This window comes from Pogona vitticeps, chromosome 1 (genome assembly GCF_051106095.1).
Source record: "Pogona vitticeps strain Pit_001003342236 chromosome 1, PviZW2.1, whole genome shotgun sequence".
Taxonomy (NCBI): domain Eukaryota; kingdom Metazoa; phylum Chordata; class Lepidosauria; order Squamata; family Agamidae; genus Pogona; species Pogona vitticeps.
Genome location: NC_135783.1, coordinates 15,802,913 through 15,823,838, shown reverse-complemented (window position 1 = coordinate 15,823,838; position 20,926 = coordinate 15,802,913). Strand labels below are relative to the sequence as shown.

The 20,926-nt window shown below is 42.8% G+C and overlaps 1 protein-coding gene across 1 annotated transcript in view; it reads right to left on the bottom strand.

The window, feature by feature from the left end:
* FSHR (follicle stimulating hormone receptor) overlaps positions 1–20,926 on the bottom strand; it is a 124,001-nt gene that overhangs the window by 66,805 nt on the left and 36,270 nt on the right. The window contains exon 2 of the mRNA XM_020811536.3: positions 11,187–11,258. Coding sequence (XP_020667195.3) covers positions 11,187–11,258 — 72 coding nt within the window. The remainder of the gene's footprint in view (positions 1–11,186; positions 11,259–20,926) is intronic.

The window sequence follows — 20,926 nt, the reverse complement described above, 5'->3', positions numbered from 1 at the left end:
ACGTGCTGGATTATGGAGAAAGCCACAGAGTTCCAGAAAAATATCTACTTCTGCTTCATTGACTACGCAAAAGCCTTTGACTGTGTGAACCACAACAAACTATGGCAAGTCCTTAAAGAAATGGGAGTGCCTCACCACCTTATCTGTCTCCTGAGAAACCTATACGTGGGACAGGAAGCATCAGTTAGAACTGGATATGGAACAACTGATTGGTTCAAAATTGGGAAAGGAGTACGACAAGGCTGTATATTGTCCCCCAGCTTATTTAACTTATATGCAGAATACATCATGCGAAAGGCTAGACTGGAGGAATCCCAAGCCGGAATCAAGATTGCCGGAAGAAACATCAACAACCTCTGATATGCAGATGATACCACTCTGATGGCAGAAAGTGAGGAGGAATTAAGGAACCTCTTAATGAGGGTGAAAGAGGAGAGTGCAAAAAACGGTCTGAAACTCAACATCAAAAAGCCTAAGATCATGGCCACTGGTCCCATCACCTCTTGGGAAATAGAAGGGGAAGATATGGAGGCAGTGACAGATTTTATTTTCTTGGGCTCTATGATCACTGCAGATGGAGATAGCCACGAAATTAAAAGACACCTGCTTCTTGGGAGAAAAGCGATGACAAACCTTGACAGCATCTTAAAAAGCAGAGACATCACCTTGCCAACAAAAGTCCGAATACTCAAAGCTATGGTTTTTCCTGTAGTGATGTATGGAAGTGAGAGCTGGACCATAAAGAAAGCAGACCGCCGAAGAATTGATGCCTTTGAATTGTGGTGCTGGAGGAGGCTCTTGAGAGTCCTCTGGACTGCAAGGAGGACATATCTATCCATTCTAAAGGAAATCAACCCTGAGTGCTCACTGGAAGGACAGATCCTGAAGCTGAGGCTCCAGTAGTTTGGCCATCTCATGAGAAGAGAAGACTCCTTGGAAAAGACCTTGATGTTGGGAAAGTGTGAAGGCAAGAGGAGAAGGGGACGACAGAGAATGCGATGGTTGGACAGTGTCATCGAAGCAACCAATATGAATTTGACACAACTCTGGGAGGCAGTGGAATATAGGAGGGCCTGACGTGCTCTGGTCCATGGGGTCACGAAGAGTTGGACATGACTAAACGACTAAACAACGACGAAAAGGCCATTAAACAACAAGTAAACATAGAATCATATTGTGACGTGTGCCATGACGTCACCTGCCTGTCTTGGCTAAGGCTGGAGTTTCCTGGCCTATGGCAGGGCAGGAGGTGGGTCTTAAAGGGGTGGAGTTTGTGTATATAAGGGGTGTGTGCAAAGAGGGACAAGGTTGTTGGGGAATTAGAGAGTTGGAGAGTGAGAGGGTTAGATATAGGTTAGGTAATAAAGTAACTGAGTGTTAAGTAACCAAGAACTGTGCAGGGTTAAGGTCTGATAAATATAGTATGACAAGTAATTCTTTTATTCAGTGATTACCATTTTATTTCTGTATACAATAAATTATCATTTTATTTTGAAATCCACAATAAGTCTGAAGTGTCAGGTTTATGTGTGGTTGGTGGCAGCGAAGTACTGTGTGTGTGTGTGTGTGTGAAGGATCGTGGCCTGTCATCTCTTGTGGTGACGTAGGAGGAGGTGGCAGTCGCGACAAAACTGGTGGCAGCGGTGGGATACGAGTTGTCCAGTTGCCCAGTTGCCCAGAAAAGCCTTGGCTAGTGTGACCAGAGCAAAAGGATTTCAGTGAGGTGCACCTGAAGTGGGGTGTGGGTAACTCTCTAGGATTTGTCTCCAGGGGGGAGCAGATCTAGTAGAGAGGCACCTAAACTTCAGAGTGGGGGAACTGACTTATGAGCTCTAGAAGGTCCATTTTGTGAGGGAGATTGGCCCAAAGTAGGAGGCTGTTGTGACTTGGCCTGAGAGTCCAGAGTTGGGAGAACTCGGAAGGGACAGACAGACCAAGGGCAGCGAAGATTTGGGATCTCTCTAGTGAACTACAGAACCTGAGAGAAGGTGAAGCTGTGGTGGATTTTGAAGGAGAGCCAAGGGCAGAAAATTAAAGTAGCTCTAAATCTGGCAAGAGGCCCAGTGAAGGGGCAGAAGCCATTAGAGACTACAGTAACAAGCCTAGCCATATCTGTTTGTATACCCTGTTAGAGAGTGTCAGACCTTAGCACAGGAAAGGAAAAAGTGACGTTTTAAACAGAGGCTTGAAAATAGAAAAGAGCCTTTTGTGTGATTAATATGCCTCTCACTCGCAGTCAAATGGCAGAAGTGAGTGAACAAAGAGACCAAGCAATGTCAGACTGGTCTGGGGATGAGTCAAATGGTGAGGGAAGAGTTGCCTCAGTGCAGGAAGAAGCTAATGGTGAACAGTTATCAGAACTGAGGAAAATTCAATTAGCTCAGGAACATGAATATAGGATGAGACAATTAGAAAAGGAGGAAAGAATGAGACAAATGGAGATGGAAAGGGAGGAAAGAGAGAGACAATTTGAACTGGAGAAACAGCGTATGGCATTGGAGATAAGAAGAATGGAATTACTGAACCAGAACAATAATAATAATAGGGAAAATGGGGAGAGCCAGTTATCAAAATCAGATTTGAAGAAATTTCCTACATATAAACAGGGGGATTGTCCTGAAAACTTCCTTAAAATCTTTGAACGAAGTTGTGCTGATTTTTCTGTGAGGGAAACAGAGAAAATGATAATTTTGAGGTCTCTCCTGAGTGGAAAAATGGCTGATGTGTATGCTGATATGCCAGTTGAGCTCAGTAAAGATTATTCAGAGTTCAAAAAAATGGTTTACAATCGATTTGGCATTAATTCAGAACATCTTAGACAGAAGTTCAGAAAACTTACTAAAAGATCAGATGAATCTTATACCCAACTTGGTTTTAACTTAGAAAAGTGTTTAGATCGGTGGCTTTAACAGGAGAATGTAAAAACTTTTCAGGAATTGAAAAATGTTGTGGGCCTGGAGCAGTTTTATTCCTTACTCCATGGGGAACTTAAATTTTTAGTTCAAGAACGGAAACCAACTGACGTTAGAAACGCTGCACAAATAGCTGATTTTATTTCTCAAATAAGGGGTCCTAGTTGTTATGAGGGGAGAGGTGTGAGGAAAACATGGGACCCAAAGTTCTCTAAGGAGCAAGCACAGAGACAGACTAAAGTAGGCGGCCATTTTAGTGAAAAGCCCTCAGAACAGGGCCAGCACAGTAAACAAGTTTTGGAGGGAAAAGAGAAACTTGAAAGATTTGATGGGAAAAGCTCATGGGGGGAGAGAATCTGCTTCATTTGCAAAAAGAAAGGCCACATTGCTGCACAATGTTTTAATACAAGGCAAAATAAAGAAATTCCACCTCAGAAAGTTAAAGTAAAAGAAGCAAAGGCTGTATTTTGTGTTCAGAATAAACCTCAAGCTTCTTCTAGTGAAAGTTCTGTTACCATGGAAACCCAGGCAGAGGCAGTTAGGAGCTCTGAATTGGATACATTGAAGGAGCTGCCTCTCGCTGAAGTTGTCCACTGTTATTACATACAGACCAATTGTGCTTTATTGGAATCTGCTGGGGACAGGATAAAAGTCTTTGAAAATGACTATTCAGCTTTGAGAGACACCTGTTCTCAAATTTCTATTTGCCACTCAGACATAGTACCACAAAGTTGTATGATTGCTGACCAGACTCTATCTGTGAAAGGGATTGGGTCAGAACTAGTTTCACTACCTGTAGCTGATTTGAAAATTGAATATCAAGGTTGGAAGGGATTTTGGAGAGTGGGGGTGTCTTCTGAGATTCCTACCCCTTTTCTTATTGGTAATGACTTAACAAAGCATGTCAAGAGTGCCCTGGTGGTAACACGTGCACAATCAGTACAAAGTGAAGCCAGTAATGAGACTGACTCTCAAGAGCCAGAGAAATTTGTACCACAACCTGAGGCATTCTCAGTTGAAATACCTCAGAAAAGCCTCTTTGTCAAGGAACAAACAGCAGACCCCACCTTAAAAGACTGTTTTGGAAAGGTGACTGATAAAGATTTATCACCTGAGTGCCCTGAACGTTTTATTATTAAGGGTGGTTTACTGTATAGGGAAAAACTGAATAATATTTCAAAAGGGGGGCCAGAAGTTAAGAGACAGTTGGTGGTGCCTGAGAAATTTCGCCCTATGATTCTGGAAAAGGGACATGCAGACATTTTCTCAGCTCATATGGGGATCAACAAGACCAAACAAAGAATAGCCCAAAACTTTTACTGGCCTGATATGGGAAAACATATTAAGAGTTTCTGTCAAAGATGCCATATTTGTCAGAGACAGGGCTCTAACTGTGATAAAACTAGAGCAAAGCTATGCCCATTACCAGTGATTTCAACTCCTTTTACACGTCTAGGGGTGGATATCATAGGTCCATTGCCCAATGCCACTAAGCGGGGGAACAGATTTATTTTAACTATAGTAGACCATGCAACGAGATATCCGGAAGCGATCCCATTACGTAATATAGAGACCCAGACTGTGGCAGAAGCCTTAGTAATTTACATGAGTAGGATGGGTTTTCCTTCTGAGATAATCACAGAATTAGGAACCTCTCATACATCCAAACTTATGAAAAGGTTAGGCAGGGGGGTCGTTCACATCAATGCCCTGAAGCCTTATTACAGAGAGACCAACCATGTGCAGTTTGCAATAAAAGCGGCTGATAAGGAGGAACATGGGTTGCCCTTCTGGGAAGGGAGGGGCCCACAAAAGTTCAATCCACAAGAGGTGCAGATCAGCCCTACTCTATCCAGAGAACAGCAGAATAGTTGTGGAATGCTGGTTACAAAACCGCAGGAAGTGTTCTCAGACAAACCTGGTGTTGACAAGGGAGTGCTACCCAGGAATGACACAGGGAATGCTTCTCAGTCTGTAACACCATATAGAGTAAGAGGTTATTACTTTGACAATATTCGCAGAACGCTAGACGAAATGCTGAACGATCAAACTATTGTACACTCATCTAGCGCTTGGTTAGCCCCTGTAGTTTTAGTAGACAAGCCGGATGGCAGTGTCAGGTTCTGTGTGTACTACAGCAAGTTAGATTCAGTAACTAAACCTGATGCTTATCCTATGCCTAGGCTTGATGACCTAAGTAAGATGATTAGAGGTTGCAGAGTCGTATCCTTTTTAGGTCTAACCAAAGAGTGTTTGCAAGGAAGAAGTGATCCTAAGGCCCAAAAGAAAAGCGCATTTGGTAGTCCATTTGGCCTGTTTGAGTTCCGGGTCCTCAGTTTTGGCCTGAGAAACTCACCAGCAACATTTCAAAGGCTCATGGACCATACTCTGAAAGGGCTTAGTGACTTCACGGTAACTTATATCGATGACATAGGGGTCTTTAGCAACACCTGGCAAGATCACCTGCATCATCTAGAGTTAGTGCTACAAAGATTGAAAGATGCTGGCTTAACCGTTAAAGCTAGTAAGTGTCAGCTAGGTAACTCAGAGATGAAGTACCTAGGTCACATAGTGGGAGGAGGCCTAATCAAACCTTTAGAGGCCAAGGTAGAAGCAATCCTGAATTGGCCCAGACCTACCACTAAAAAGAAAGTGAGGTCCTTTTTAGGTCTGGCAGGGTATTACAGAAGGTTTATACCCGGTTTCAGTGAGATTGCTGCACCTTTATCAGACCTGACAAAGAAGCAGAGCAGCAACAGCGTTTCCTGGTCGGAGGAGTGCGAGATGGCGTTTGGACGGCTGAAAGATGTTCTAACCAACCATCCAGTGCTGCATGCTCCTGACTTCAACAGAGAGTTCATCATCTACACAGATGCGTCTAATGCCGGTGTGGGAGCGGTACTGTGCCAACAGGATGACAGCGGAGACCAACATCCAGTGGCGTACCTGAGCAAGAAGTTGCTTCCCAGGGAGAAGAATCTTTCTACCATCGAGAAAGAGTGTTTGGCGATCATCTTTGCGATCCGGAAGCTGAAGGCTTACGTCTGGGGTCGACATTTTACCTTGTGCACCGATCACTCACCTCTATCATGGTTGCGGACTATGAAATCACAGAACAGTAAACTGATGAGGTGGGCGCTTCTTTTGCAGGACTATGATTTCGAGGTTAAGGTGGTCAGAGGGACTATAAACTGTGTGGCTGACGCCTTATCCAGAAGACCGGAAGACGACATCTGAAGGACTTATGGACTCTGTGTATGGTATATGGCAATGTAAAGTGTTTGGAAAGTTATGTATTGTGTTATGATAAATGTTTTGCATTGCATGTTTTTATTTACCTGTATGGAGGAAGTGTAAGTATATTTGTAGTTGTATTAAACTGTGTTGATAAATGTAATGTTTGATGTTTGTTGCAGTTGTTTTGGGGAAAAAGCACCTTAGCTTTCCCCCACAAAACAACTTATTAAAGGGGGAAGGTATGTGACGTGTGCCATGACGTCACCTGCCTGTCTTGGCTAAGGCTGGAGTTTCCTGGCCTATGGCAGGGCAGGAGGTGGGTCTTAAAGGGGTGGAGTTTGTGTATATAAGGGGTGTGTGCAAAGAGGGACAAGGTTGTTGGGGAATTAGAGAGTTGGAGAGTGAGAGGGTTAGATATAGGTTAGGTAATAAAGTAACTGAGTGTTAAGTAACCAAGAACTGTGCAGGGTTAAGGTCTGATAAATATAGTATGACAAGTAATTCTTTTATTCAGTGATTACCATTTTATTTCTGTATACAATAAATTATCATTTTATTTTGAAATCCACAAAAAGTCTGAAGTGTCAGGTTTATGTGTGGTTGGTGGCAGCGAAGTACTGTGTGTGTGTGTGTGAAGGATCGTGGCCTGTCATCTCTTGTGGTGACGTAGGAGGAGGTGGCAGTCGCGACACATATTAAAAAGACAATCGCTGAAAAACAGTTTAGAAATACCTAAACATAAACTCCAGCGCAGTGTACAAATATACAGCGTTATGCAATAGAACCATTTTCTCGGTGGTCCTATTTGGTTACTAAAAGCCTGCTTCAAAAGAAAGGTCTTTGCTGGAGATGGGCATGAAGTACTTTGTGCCCCTTTGTCATAAGTCATTTGCACGGCAGCACAACTGTCACACGTTCCCTCACCCACTGACCTTCTGGCACACACTGCTTCTTCCCTCCCCACCACACGATTGTCCAGTCACAGCAGGAGCCTGGACTTCTCTGCCTCCTCAAGCAACTGGCCACTCAAAGGTAGCGTTGCAGGAATCCCTGCCCTGCCTCCTCATCTCCAGTTAATGGACCAGCTGGTCTGCAGGGAGGCACTAGATCTCTGCTACATCTGTAGTGCTGATTATTTGTATTCATACTCCCAGGATACCAATACAAATAGCCTAAGTTTAGTAATGAGCTTTCACTCTTGGGTTTCTGCCCAAGAGTGAAAGATTCTGAGGTCTACAGTATTTTTCCGTGCATAAGACGGCCCAATGGATAAGACAACCCCTGCTTTTCTAACCCCAAATTAGAAAATTTGATCGCTGCTTTCCCCCTCCATTTCCTTAGCCCACGAAGTGGAGGGGGAAAGGAGCAATAAAAGGGCTGTAGGATCAAAGGGCTGCGATCCTGCAGTGCTTTGATCCCTTTCTCCCCCTTACTTCTGTGTATAAGATGACCTTCAAGTTTTAGTCTAAAAATTTTTAGATAAAAGTATTGTCTTATACACAGAAAAATACGGTACATCCCTATAATAAGGTTCAAAAAGTCCCCTTTCTGGAATACAAGTTGCAGAGTTTCCTCAAGCCACTGGCTATGTTGTCACTGATTGTGGCATGGGGGGAGGGCCCTCTTTCCTGCAGCCCTCAGGCAGCAAAATGCCTGGCTTCACATAGCATACTGCAAATCCCCTGAGGCTGACAGGAGTGTGAAAAGATCTGCTGAGCCCACCTGTACACTGTTTATACAGTCTTTCTCTACCTGGGAACCATATGTTTGTGCTGTATAATGTGTGAAAGAGAGTGGAGGTTGTATTGGGAGGAAGGCGGAATGACAAAATTGATGAATGCAATTGCCCAAAAGACAACAGACCCAGCAACGCTCTATAAACAGTAGAAGTGACTGTGATTTGAAAAGCGAGCATTGTGCTGTGGTTACTCTGTGGGGAGATGTCTTAGAATGAGCTAGCGATGGAACTCTCTCTCTCTCTCTCTCTCTCTCTATCTCTATCTCTGTGTGTGTGTGTGTGTGTGTTGAATATGCAAATAAGGCCAATCAGCATCAACAGCATCTTGCAGATGAGAAGTAGCAATGAAATGTGAAATGGCTCACAAATCAAAAAGTATCACCCATAAAACATGCATTGGAGATATATTCATGATAGCATAGGGACACCAGCTAGATAATCAAGTGACCGATTTGCATATGAAACAGGAGGTTCCTTGCAGGGAGCGCCTTCCATCTGCCCCAGAAGATCAAGCGCGCACACACTCACACACACAAATCAGATTAAAATGAACGGTAAGCTATTTAAAGGAAATCACTATTAATAATACGAGGCCTCCATGTGGTAAAATGTATTTTGCTTAGAGTATACAAATTAGATACTTTAATACACACACACACACACACACACACAGAGAGAGAGAGAGAGAGAGAGAGAGAGAGAGAGCACATTGTATTAGCATGAAGTGGAAATACTTATGTTTGTGTGTGTCCGCGTTTTAAGAGTCCCACAATAGATATTTTCGCTGCAGAGGTTTAGTGAATTAAAATTTTCACGTGTAGGAGATGGAAGGGTGGCTTTAAAGAGGCTCTCAAGAACCCATCCACAGTGCGTATCTGCAGAAGAGCATTTCATAGAGAAAAAATACCATTGTGCTGTATATTTCAAATGAAAATGGTATTTCAACCCCCTCCCCTTCTTCTCCCTCTGGGAAACATTTTTGTGTGGGAAACATTTAAGACACTCCTCATGCACAGTCTAGAGCCACATAAAATTACACCGGATGTGCACCTGGTTGGCATTTGTTATGGGGAGTGTGAGCCTAAGAAATGTTGCTACCTGAAGCAAAGATCAAGATGGTACCCAAGTCCTTGTTGCAAACTTGAGCGGATTGGCAGTTTGGTCTTTCGCATCAGTGATGGGTAGGGTCCATTTCAACTGAGGCAGCAGAAAGCTAGTTTGGGGCCCCCAAGGTAAGATGTGGAGAAAACACACCTTTGTCGCTCAAACAGAGATAATTTAGGGGGAGGGGTCAGTAGGAACAGCTGGTGCCACTGTCTCCCCTCAGCATCTGTTACTTGTGACATGCACTTCACTGCACCTAAGGGGAAGACCAACTTTACTCAGAAAAACTTACAGTGCTGAAATCTTGTGGAATAGATCAAGCTTGGGCAACTTTCAGAGGTCATGGGGCTCCTGATGCCTACTCCTGGGCTGTGGAGGCTTGACACAACCCCATGTGCCCTCATATCAACAAGCTCTCTCAAGGCCTTCACTGGGCATGGGAGACAAGGCCACGAGGTGTTCTACCCCCCACCCCACCCCAGATCCTTTGTATGCTCACATACAAAGCCCTAAACGGTTTAGGGCCTCAATACTTGGTGGAACACCTACTCCCACCAAAATCCACCCATATCACCTGATCTAGTCAGGAGGTGAGGCTGAGGAGCCTGATGCCGAGGGAGGTCCAGAAGGAAAAAAACAAGAAACCGGGCCTTCTCAGCAGTTGCTCCTCGCCTTTGGAAAAATCTTCCTCCTGAGATCCGTACAGCCCCCTCACTGGGCATTTTTAAAAGCCAATTGAAAACCTGGCTGTTTAGGCAGGCCTTCCCTCCAGTTACTATTAGATTTATTTCTTCTTATTTTTCCATCTTGAATAATTTGATTATTGATATTTATAACAATGTTATCTTTTATAATGTTTTATTATACATGTTGGAAGCCGCCCAGAGTAGTCAATTTACTAGATGGGAGGGGTATCAATCAATCAATCAATCAATCAATCAATCAATCAATCAATCAATCAATCAATCAATCAATCAATCAAACCCTTTATACCAAGGAGAGGCTTCTCCCCCCCCCAAATCCAGAAGTGATTCTTCAGATTTTTGGGGGAAAGGGTGTCCCCATAGTGACCATTTTCACCCCACGCAGAGGGGCAGAGTTGTGTGCGCAAGCGGCAGAGCCCTGCCCAGCGGGGCTGAAAATCAGAGAGAACATTGCCCCCAGGAGGGGGTCAAAAATTTGGCAAAATGATATCCATACCACTGCTGTGACTCATTTCCACCCAATTTTTAAAATGTGTCTGTGTGGGATAGAGCATAGGGCCTTGGGGAGGTTGGGAGACAGAAATTGGGTCCCTGACAGTCACATGTTTACCACAGGTGGCATTTTGCTCATTCCTAATGTACGTGATCCAGTGTATAGGGGCAGAGTCACATAGAAAGGGCACGAAAAAGGGAGCACTCCATCGGTTCTGCTGTGAACCTGAAAGAATAATTATAATTAGAGGGTTCTTGTCCCTTTTCACATGTTCCTCAAGCTAAAATTTCCTTCTATGGCCTTTGATGCTGTTATCCTGTTGCTTGAGAAGTAGCCTTTAAGACTAGGGGATTCTAGGGCTGAAAACTGAAAAAAAGTAAAGTTCCCAAGTTTTGTGGCTCTAGGGCAGTTGTACGCAGCCCTGGATAACTCAGGTGTTCTTGGACTACAACTCCCAGAAACACCAGCCGGCGCAGCTGATTGGGAAGGCTTCTGGGAATTGCAGTACAAGATTACCTGGATTACCCAAGTTTGGGAACCATTGATCGAGGGCATTATGGGAACTTCAAATGGCAACTCCAGCCTACCACTGCTAAATAAGCCTGAGAGGACCCTTCCATATAAAAGGATAAATGAACAAACAAATAAACAAATGGTTGAATGGATGAACAAATGAGACAGTCCTTACTCAATGGGCCCTTCCATTAAGATCAGATCATTTAACAACTTTTCTTTCCTAAGTGTGTCTTGATCAATTCCTGTATCTAAAAACATGCATTGTACAGATGTATCGGTGCTAATTCTGCTTTGGAAGACTGGTTTCCTACTGCCTTTTCCTTTCCCTTTCTCACAGAGCCTTAGTTGGATAAAAAGCATGCTCCAGTGGGATGGTTGATCCAGTAGTTTAATTAAAGTGCATGCAGGGCCTAGGAAAGAGAAGACAGAACCACAAACTAAGACAGGAGCAGTATATAAAATAAAATTATGGTGATACGTACATTTTTTCGACTTCACCAAATCCCACGAAGGCTCCTTTGGGGATGATTCTTATTTTGGTGAGGAAAAAGATCCTGAAAGCACAAGATAATGCATTTTTAATGTATTAAGTATAGCATTATATAAATAATTAGTTTGGATGACTTTGGGAGGTAAAGGGGAATGAAACTCCATGCCAAGAAAAATGCTGTCCTCAAAACAGGTTTATTATATTTTGAAGGCAGCTTGCATCTTTTGTATATAAGGTTATTTCAGCTGCAGGTTGGATTCTGAGACTGACAGCTGGAATTTTGAAAAAATTGGATTCCAACCCCCTCCCAACGTCTTTGCCACTGAATGTATTCACGAAGGCTTTCATGGCCTGTCCTCTGAAGATGCCGGCCACAGAGACTGGTGAAATGTTAGGAAGAACAACCTTCAGAACATGGCCAAAGAGCCTGAAAAACCCACAACAACCATTTGCCAGTGAACTTGGGCTGAAAGAGGTCCCACTGCTCCTTCTGCCTGATTTGGTGTCAGAATTGAATGCAGCCATCATGACCTTATGGTGGTTTGGAAAGACATGGCTTATGTTGGGCCAGTGGCGCGATCAATCACATGGTTTGAAAAGAAAACAACAACAAAGTTTGATTCTGAGTCCTGACAACTGAATTTCAACTATTTGATTGGACTATGACTGTGCGTTGGACTAGAGAACTCTTGAATGGCTAAGCACGTTGGCCTGATTTGGGTCAGGTTGTATGAGGTCTGGATAGAAGTGGAATGGGCAGTTCCAGTACCAGGAAGCAAAATTACAATTTGATTTGAGCTGTGTCCAGAGGACTAATTGAATTAGATAGGGGCACTAATGGCTTTAGCCTGCCTGCCTGCCTGCCTGCCTGCCTGCCTGCCTTCCTTCCTTCCTTCCTTCCTTCCTTCCTTCCTTCCTTCCTTCCTTCCTTCCTTCCTTCCTTCCTTCCTTCCTTCCTTCCTTCCTTCCTTCCTTCCTTCCTTCCTTCCTTCCTTCCTTCCTTCCTTCCTTCCTTCCTTCCTTTTTTTGGGAAAAAAGTAAAATTTGCAGATATCTAGCACAGAAGCCCCCGTGTCAACTTATCTCTCTTCTCTTGTCTCCAGACTTCATGGACCCCAATGCAAAATGGAAAAAAATATTAAAGACATTTTGATTTAAAATGCCAGTCAAAAAGGATGTTTGCAAAACAACAAATCCAGCACTGAAGTAGAACTGGATGGAGCACAAATTGTTCTGGACCCAACCGGGATGCATTCCAAAGCCCGGAATTAGCCTCCAAATTAGACTGAGAGAACTGCACACAGTTCTACATTGGGCCCCTAGGCAGGACATCTTTTAGAGACTCTTGCCCCCAGAAGGGAGAATTTTGTTCCAGAGCCACTCATAATACAAAGATTATATCAGCACCTAACTACTTTTCACAGACTGCTTCCTCTCAGGAGTGACAGCTAATTGTTTCTTGAATTACCACACTCCTTGCCTCAGCAGTCTTGCCTGATAGATGAATCTTCTCTTTTTATCTCCTCAGATTTCTCTCCTAACAGCTTTTGTAAGCCAATTTCTTTTTACAATATTGTTTTAAAATCCCTTCCCCCCTCCCTGTATTCCCCCCCTCCCGGCTTCACCCATTCCTTGTGGGAATCAGTGTTGGGTGAACAGTTATTGGATTCCATGCTATCTAATTGCATAACATTACAGAACTGGTCCATACTCTTTGAATCACATTCTCTGGAACTGTCCTATAGCAGAAGTGGACTTAATCTGGAGAGTGTGCTCTCTCAGCTGCAGTTTGCAGGCCTGGTTCTTCCATGAGGTAAAACTGTGAGGGCTGATGACTCAGATTTTGCAGGATGATGATAAATATACTTTGGGTTTTTGTTTGAAGTTGAACTTTTAAGGTGCTATCTAAGGGGCAAAACCTATGGGGAGGGGAAGAGAAGACATAGCATCTTGGGCAGCTTCTGTGAAGTATGGAGTGGGTTTGATGTCCACACACACCTGGAGTTACCAGCCTCCACTGAGGTAAAGTGCGGGGTTCACTTCTGGTGACGGAGTACCAGAAAGAGCAAATTGTGCTGCTTTGCTCATGGAGGATCTCCAGAGCCAGCCAGTCCCCAAATGCTTGATAGGGTGGTGAGCCAGTCATTGCAGGCAGGATGTCCTCACCAGTAGTGATTTTCTATGTACAGGTAACTTCCTGAGGACTTTGTCCACGGCACCTGACTGTGAGGATTGGCCCCTCACTGGCCAGCTTTCTGGAGAGCAATGGTGGACAGTGTCTGCAGCTGGTGCTCCTCTCCACAAAACTCACATGCATTCTGTCCTGGAATTGCCAAATTGAACGTGCCACATTTAAACACTGTCTAAATATCAGAGTTCTGTGGTAAATGATTTGCCTATTTAGTCCATGGCCCAGCCTTAGTTCAACGTGCGTAACACCCAAACAAACTTTTAGAGCACTGACTTGGATCTTGAAGCCAGATTATCATAGTGGAAGGAAACTTATCCTTCCCCTGCCTACAGGTTCCCCTGAAACATCAAGAATTCTAGCCTGTTGGGACATAAGATCAATGTGTATGTGTGTGTTTGGGGAGATGCAGGTAGATAGCTGAATGTTTCTAGAACATTATATATATATACAGTGGGGTCTTGACTTAAGAACGGCTCGAGTTAAGAACATTTTGACTTAAGAACCACTCTCATAGGAAAATATTGACTTGACTTACATACTTAGATTTGAGTTAAGAACTGAAAAAAACCCACGTGGGAGGCAGGGAAAGTGCAAACTGTGAACTTTCCGTTAACTGTTGGCCAGTGAAAAGGGTGCCTGTCTGCTTCCTCACTCCTCCCACCGTTTAGAGAGTGGATTGGGAGACAGTCTTCGGACTGCCTGGTACTTGTACTGCCTGGACTGTCTTTTCCCTGCCTTCCCTGAACCTTTCTTGACCTAAGAAAAAAAGAAACAAAATATCCCCCTCTAGTGGTCGAAGGCAGAATAGCAGCTTCCCATTAGTTTCTATGGACGGAAAAGAGCAGATACGGATCAAATGGTTTTCAATGCATTCCTATGGGAAATGCAGATTTTGACTTGAGAACCGCCTTCCAATACGGATTAAGTTCTCAAGTCAAGACCCCACTGTAGATTGCTACTGCTAGGTACTCATTCTTCCTCTTTTCCCTGAGGTTTTGCTCTGCTTTTTGCATCTCCATCTTAGCTACACAGAAGCAAATAATGGCTGCCAGGAGAGCTGCATGAATTGGAACCAGGGCTAGGACTTTGTCTGCCTATGTTAAGTATTCTTCACCCTCCTACACTATATACAAACTGATTTTCTTGAACATATTAAACTGCAAGCATCTCTTTTTGGTCTTAATACCAGTTTCTAGGGTGATCAGTTCTGCACAGTATCACATTAGGCCACTGAACTCTTCAGTATAAATAAATCCTAACACGACCAAGGAAATATCAGTTTGTTTTTTGTATGTAGATGATGAAACCGTTATCAAAACTGCAAGGGAGAAAAGCTAAAAATATTAGGTTTAATGTTGGAATTTCAGTTGCAAGCTCACATGCTCTTTGTAATTTGAATGGTTGGGAGGGACTTTTCAATGCTGGGTTATCTAGCACTAACCAGGTGTTCTTTCCAGCTTTCAAAATTCAAAGACAGCCCCACCTCTCTGCTGAATGTGTTATCCCTCTCTTTTGCCACTTGTTGCTGTTGATCTGTCTCGTTGCTTGGTACAATGTATGTGCAGTGAAGAAAGCAACATACAAAAGCTTGTAATTTCAAGTAACTGTAAGTAATTATTTTTAATTCTTTCTCCTATAATGTCTTAGGAGTTTGATTAGCCATTGCGCCTCCACCAAAGGGAGGGAGTAATAAACCACTTCAGAGTACAAGAAACTCCAGGAAAGATTTTCCACAAGTCAGAACTGACTGGATGGAGAGGATTATTATTGAGAGTCAGTCTGGTGTAGTGAATAGTGTCAAAGACCTGGCTTCTGTTCAGCCATAGAAACTCCGTCGAAAACCACTCCTTGCGCAATTCACACACACCAGACACCCTATTAGGATTTCTGTAACTTGGAAGTGACTTGATGCCACACAACAACAATTATTCTTGGAAGACCCACTAAAAGAGAAGAATGCATGATGAATAGAGGGGAAATAATACAACAGAGATTTGGATACCATTTCCAACAAGGACTGAGGTGAACTGAGGTCTTTTGTACTACTGGTCCAGGCTCAGCACCTTTGCACCAAGTAGGAAGCTTTGTTGTTGTTGTTGTTTAGTCGTTAAGTCATGTCCGACCCCTCGTGACTCCATGGACCAGAGCATACCAAGCCCTCCTGTCTTCCACTGCCTCCTGGAGATGGGTCAAATTCATGTTGGTAGCTTCGATGACACTGTCCATCCATCTTGTCCTCTGTCGTCCCCTTCTCCTCTTAATCCCCTTCACAGATTGCTGCCTTGTCGTGGCAAAGGGGCTTGAGTAATTCAGAGAAGATATGGGCTATGCTGTGCAGGGACACTCAAGATGGACAGGTCATAGTGGAGAGTTCTGACTAAACACGATCCACCTGGAGCAGGAAATGGCAAGCCACCCCAATATCTTTGCCAAGAAAACCCCATGGATAGAAACAAAAGAAGCTTTACTGCAGGCCAACTCCATAAAGAGTTTCCTGGGTTACACAGAGAGGTCCACTTACCACAGTGGTTCTTAACCTTGGGTTACTCTGTTTTTGGACTGCAACTCCCAGAAGCCTTCACCACCAGCTGTGCTGGCTGGGGTTTCTGGGAGTTGCAGTTCAAAAACACCTGAGTAACCCAAGGTTAAGAACCACTGACTTACCACCCGTTCCAGTCAGGGCAGGTAGCTGACGGAAAAAAGAGGTCTGAAGGGAAAAACCTAAAAATTGGGCCTTCTCGGGAGTGGCCCCTCACCTCTAGAACAACCTGCCTGCAGAGATCCATCTGGCCTCCTCCCTGAGGGCCTTCCTTCAAGACCAATCTGAAGACACGGCTATAGAGGCAGGCCTTCCCTACAGCCACCATTAAGCCTATTTCTTCTCTTTTTTCCTCTCTTTCTTTTTCCATCTTGGACTCTGCGATTAATTCAGATTTTACCTTTAGTTTATTTTTATGCTTTATGTAAACCACCCAGAGTAGACACATTGTAGATGGGCAGTAAATAAGTTAAATAAATAAATAAATAAATAAATAAATAAATAAATAAATAAATAAATAAATAAATAAATAAATAGTCACACAGACCTTTTTCTACCTAGGTTTGGTTCAGCCCAGGTGGGTCATCCTGTGGCTCACTATTTTCCAAGCACACTCTGTATCGCTCACACCTGGGTGCTTCAGGGAAAAATACATATACAGGTTGTTGCTTCTGGAAGCAAGCCAGCCCTGCACAGAACTTAAAAGAACCCAAAGTATTAAAAAAAAAAATCCTCTGAGCATGTAAGACACCAGATGTAGTACCTTCCATTCATTTCAACTGTCTGAATAAGTCACAGAGTATAAAAATTTAGAATTAGAGATCTCAGTCTTTCACAATGAACACTTTGTGTAAACAACTCATGGATTTCCAATCGTGTCCGTACATATTGATTGTTTAAAAAGTTGGACTTAAAAGCTTGGACTTTTTAAACAATAAATATGTATTGACACGGTTAGAAACCCATAAGTTGTTTACACAAAAATATAGAAGTTTAATAAAAAAGAAAAATGGCAAAGCATAGCAGCTTAACAAAAGTAATAGCAGTAATAGCAGTGATACACAAAAAGGCATCATTGTATGGAACTAGAGCAGTTTAAATGCTCAAGGCATTATAGGGCTTTCACACAGAAAACAAGTCTATCTAAGGCTTTCCATGAATTTGACCCAACTCCGGGAGGCAGTGGAAGACAGGAGGGTTTGGCGTGCTCTGGTCCATGGGGTCACGAAGAGTCAGACACGACTAAACAACAACAATAAGGCTTTCCATACCTACAAGCATACATGTGGCTGATATGAAGCATGGCGTGAAAGCTGATTCCGTCACACCTGCAACGTAGCCCTTTATTACATCTAAAGTCTTTCCAGAGGACAGAAGGGGTTCAGAAGTCCTAACCATGCAGACAGTGAAGGAGCATATGGCATACGCAGTGGAATAGCAGCAAGGGTTGATCTGAGGACAGGAGTATCTGCACATTACTGAAACTCAGTACAGAGATGCTTGGGCCTCTCACAACTACTTTTTCCAAGCCCTGACGTCTTCCACATTCTGGTTTTGCTGACCTGTTGGTTGTGGAATATAAAGGTTGCTCTAAAAATCTGCCTGTCTCTATAAGTATTGAAGCCTGGATTTTCACACAAGACACAAGAGCTCTTGAAAATGTGAACTGGGTTGGTACTAGCTTGGTGGAGCAGATTTTAAAAAAAACGCCTTGCAGCCTACCTTACAGAATTGGAAATGCAGGTTTGTCACACATGGAATGTTTCAAAGACCTGAGCTTGCCCTGATGGCTTAACCTGTATTAGATAATTTGTAGAGCATTTTCCCTTCAAAACATGGGGAATTAATTGCAGCAAACGATGGGTTTTTCACAGTTCAGATTGTAAAAAGCTTTAAAATACCCTATAGATTTCGTGTTAAGAAGCAGGAGCTAATTAGGAAATACTTCAACTTGTTCTGTACTGATAGTGGTACAAACTAATACTTAAAGAAGAAACCCTAGGGAAGTGGACAGAGACTGAAGTAAAGGGAGAGAACAAATGGAGAAAAGTATTTTGCATGGGTTCAATACCTCTTTTCAAAAGTAAAATTAGTAAAATTTGTTGTTTTGAAAGAAATTAAAATAGCCTTTTACCTCTTAATTCCTACATATGAACACCTGAACATATTTACTCATCTCCCTCTGTGTCTTTAGGTTTCCACGGACTGTTCCGGAGTTCCTTGAGTGTAGCTCACTGCTTGATCACACTGACAATAAGAACTGCTGTTGTGTCATTTCGTGTTCTGCTTTTTGGAAAAAACAGTTTAAAACAAGGTGTCTCCATGACATACATGGAAGCATGGATCACTGTATTTTTTTCCGGGGAAGTTTGTTTTCCTGTTGGAAAATGAAGTAAAATACTCTTTTGCCAGAAGGCTGTTGGTTTTAGCACACATTATTTCAAGAATGTCAATTGTCTCCGCATGTGTTAACCCCTCTATTGTTGCACATTGTGCCTTTGGGTAACTGGCAGAGGTCATGGGAGAGGTGGCAGCAGCAATATCAAAAGCTGCAGCCAGGGAAGGAAGGAGGGCAAAGGGGTACAGGGAACGTGAGAGGAGGGGGAGACCTTCTCTCCCAGCCATTCCTTGCTCCTGGTGTAGGTTATTTCCCTCCTTGGCAAGCAACCTCTCTGAGTGTTTGCCTGGGCTTTGTGCATGTAAACTTGCTTTCCTTTGGTTGTTTGGCCATGTTCTGGAGGTTTTGCTTCCTCACATTTCGCCAGTCTCTGTGGCCAGCATCTTCAGAGGATAGGAGAAAGTAGAACATTTGGGATAAGATTGGGAGTCTACTCTGTAACCTTTCCTGTCAATTGCAACACCTCTAGACTAGAGCAGTGGTCCCCAACCTTCGGCCTCCAGATGTTCTTGGACTTCAACTCCCAGAAATCCTGGCCAGCAGAGGTGGTGGTGAAGGCTTCTGGGAGTTGTAGTCGAAGAACATCTGGAGGCCTAAGGTTGGGGAACCACTGGACTAGAGGACAGGAGACCAGAACACAGACAGATGCTGGCCTCAGAGACTGGCGAAATATTAGGAAGGAAAACCTCCAGAACACGTCCAAACAACCTGAAAAATCTACAGCAACTATTGGATCCTGGTCATGAAAGCCTTCGAGAATGCATTACTTTCCTTTCCTTATTCATTTCTACTTCTCCTCTCAAGTCAGCTCTCCAGCTGGAACAAAGTTTGAAATGGACAGAGAAAAAGTAGGAAAAACCAAGGGTTTCTTGTATTTTTTCTTTTTTTCTTTTGCTTCTGACTATTTAAAACCTCATATTCTTTTATCCCGAATATGCAATTAGCGAATGTTTGCAAATTTATCAAAAATTTGCAAACATTCACTAATTGCTTATTAAATTTTGGTGAAATCTCAAGTTTTTTTTTCCATTACAAATATGAAGTCATTTGAGAATTTTAAAAAGTCCTGGATAAAACAGAATGAGAATGAAACTTTCCTCCACTCCTAAGCAGTTCATAGACTGGGAGGGTCGGTAAAAGTATGCCAAAATTTCAGGGGGACATTCCTCCTCTCTATCCCTGTCCTTAGAGGTAGCTCCGATCTAAAGAACATACACAATCCTCCTTTTTTCATCTAATTTAAACTGAAATTTGCAAACCAACACTTTCAGAATATGAAAATACAGTGGTGCCTCGCATAACATTTTTAATTGGTTCCAAAAAAAAAAAACCTTATGCGAAAAAAACTTTATGCGAAACACCATTTCCCATAGGAATGCATTGGAAACCGGTTAATCCGTTCCAATAGGCACGGATTGCCATCCTTAAGCGAAAAAACCCATAGGAAACATTGTTAAACGATACAATGTTTCCTCCATTGGAATGTATTGAAGCCGACTCAATACATTTCAATGGCTTTGCGAAGTCAATTTTTGCAAATTTAAGTGTGTCATAAAAGGGTCAAAAATGGTTTTAAATGCTTGGATTAGCTTCTGCACCCTCTAAAACGGATGCAAAAGTTAATTTGGCTTTGATCTGACTTTTCGTTAATTTATGGTGAATTTTTCCCCCCCAACTTTTGACAGCTGTCAAAATCTGACAGCTCCATTGTTTCCTATGGGGGAGAAAAAAATTCACAAAAAATTAACGAAAAGTCAGATCAACACCAAATTAAGTATGCACACATTTTAGAAGGTGCACTAACGATTCCAAGCATTTAAAACCGTTTTTCAACATGTTAAGACACTTTTGTAATTGAAAAAATGAACATTGTTAAGTGAAGCAGGGGACCTAAAACCAAAAACGTTAAGCGAAGCATGGTCCCAAAATCGCTATGTGAAAATCGCCCATAGGGAAAAACGTTATACGAAGCACAATCTGACTCTGAAAAAATAAACGTTAAGCAAAAAAACGTTAAACGAAGCAAACGTTATGCGAGGCACCACTGTATAAAATTTTGGGTAAGACTTACACCAGAGTTGCCCACGTGTCAAGACTGGAGTTTCCTGTGTGACAAGCCTATACTTCCAGCTGTTCAAAGTACAGTGGGGTCTTGACTTAAGAACGGCTCGAGTTAAGAACATTTTGACTTATGAACCGCTCTCATAGGAAAATATTGACTTGACTTACGTACTTAGATTTGAGTTACAAACTGAAAAAAACCCACGTGGGAGGCAGGGAAAGTGCAAAATTTGAACTTTCAGTTAACTGTTGGCCAGTGAAAAGGGTGCCTGTCTGCTTCCTCACTCCTCCCAGCATTTAGAGAGTGGATTGGGAGACAGTCTTCAGACTGCCTGGTACTGTACTGCCTGGACTGTATTTTCCCTATCTTAGGGACAGCTAAGATACTAAAGGGCCTGAATACCATGAGGAATTCAATGAGGAAGAGTTTTATTTATTTTATTTATATCCCACCTATCTAATCAATTAAGATTACTCTAGGCGGCTTACAACAATAAAACAACAACAATATAGTTAAAGCAATTTTACAAAGGAGAAGTTGCA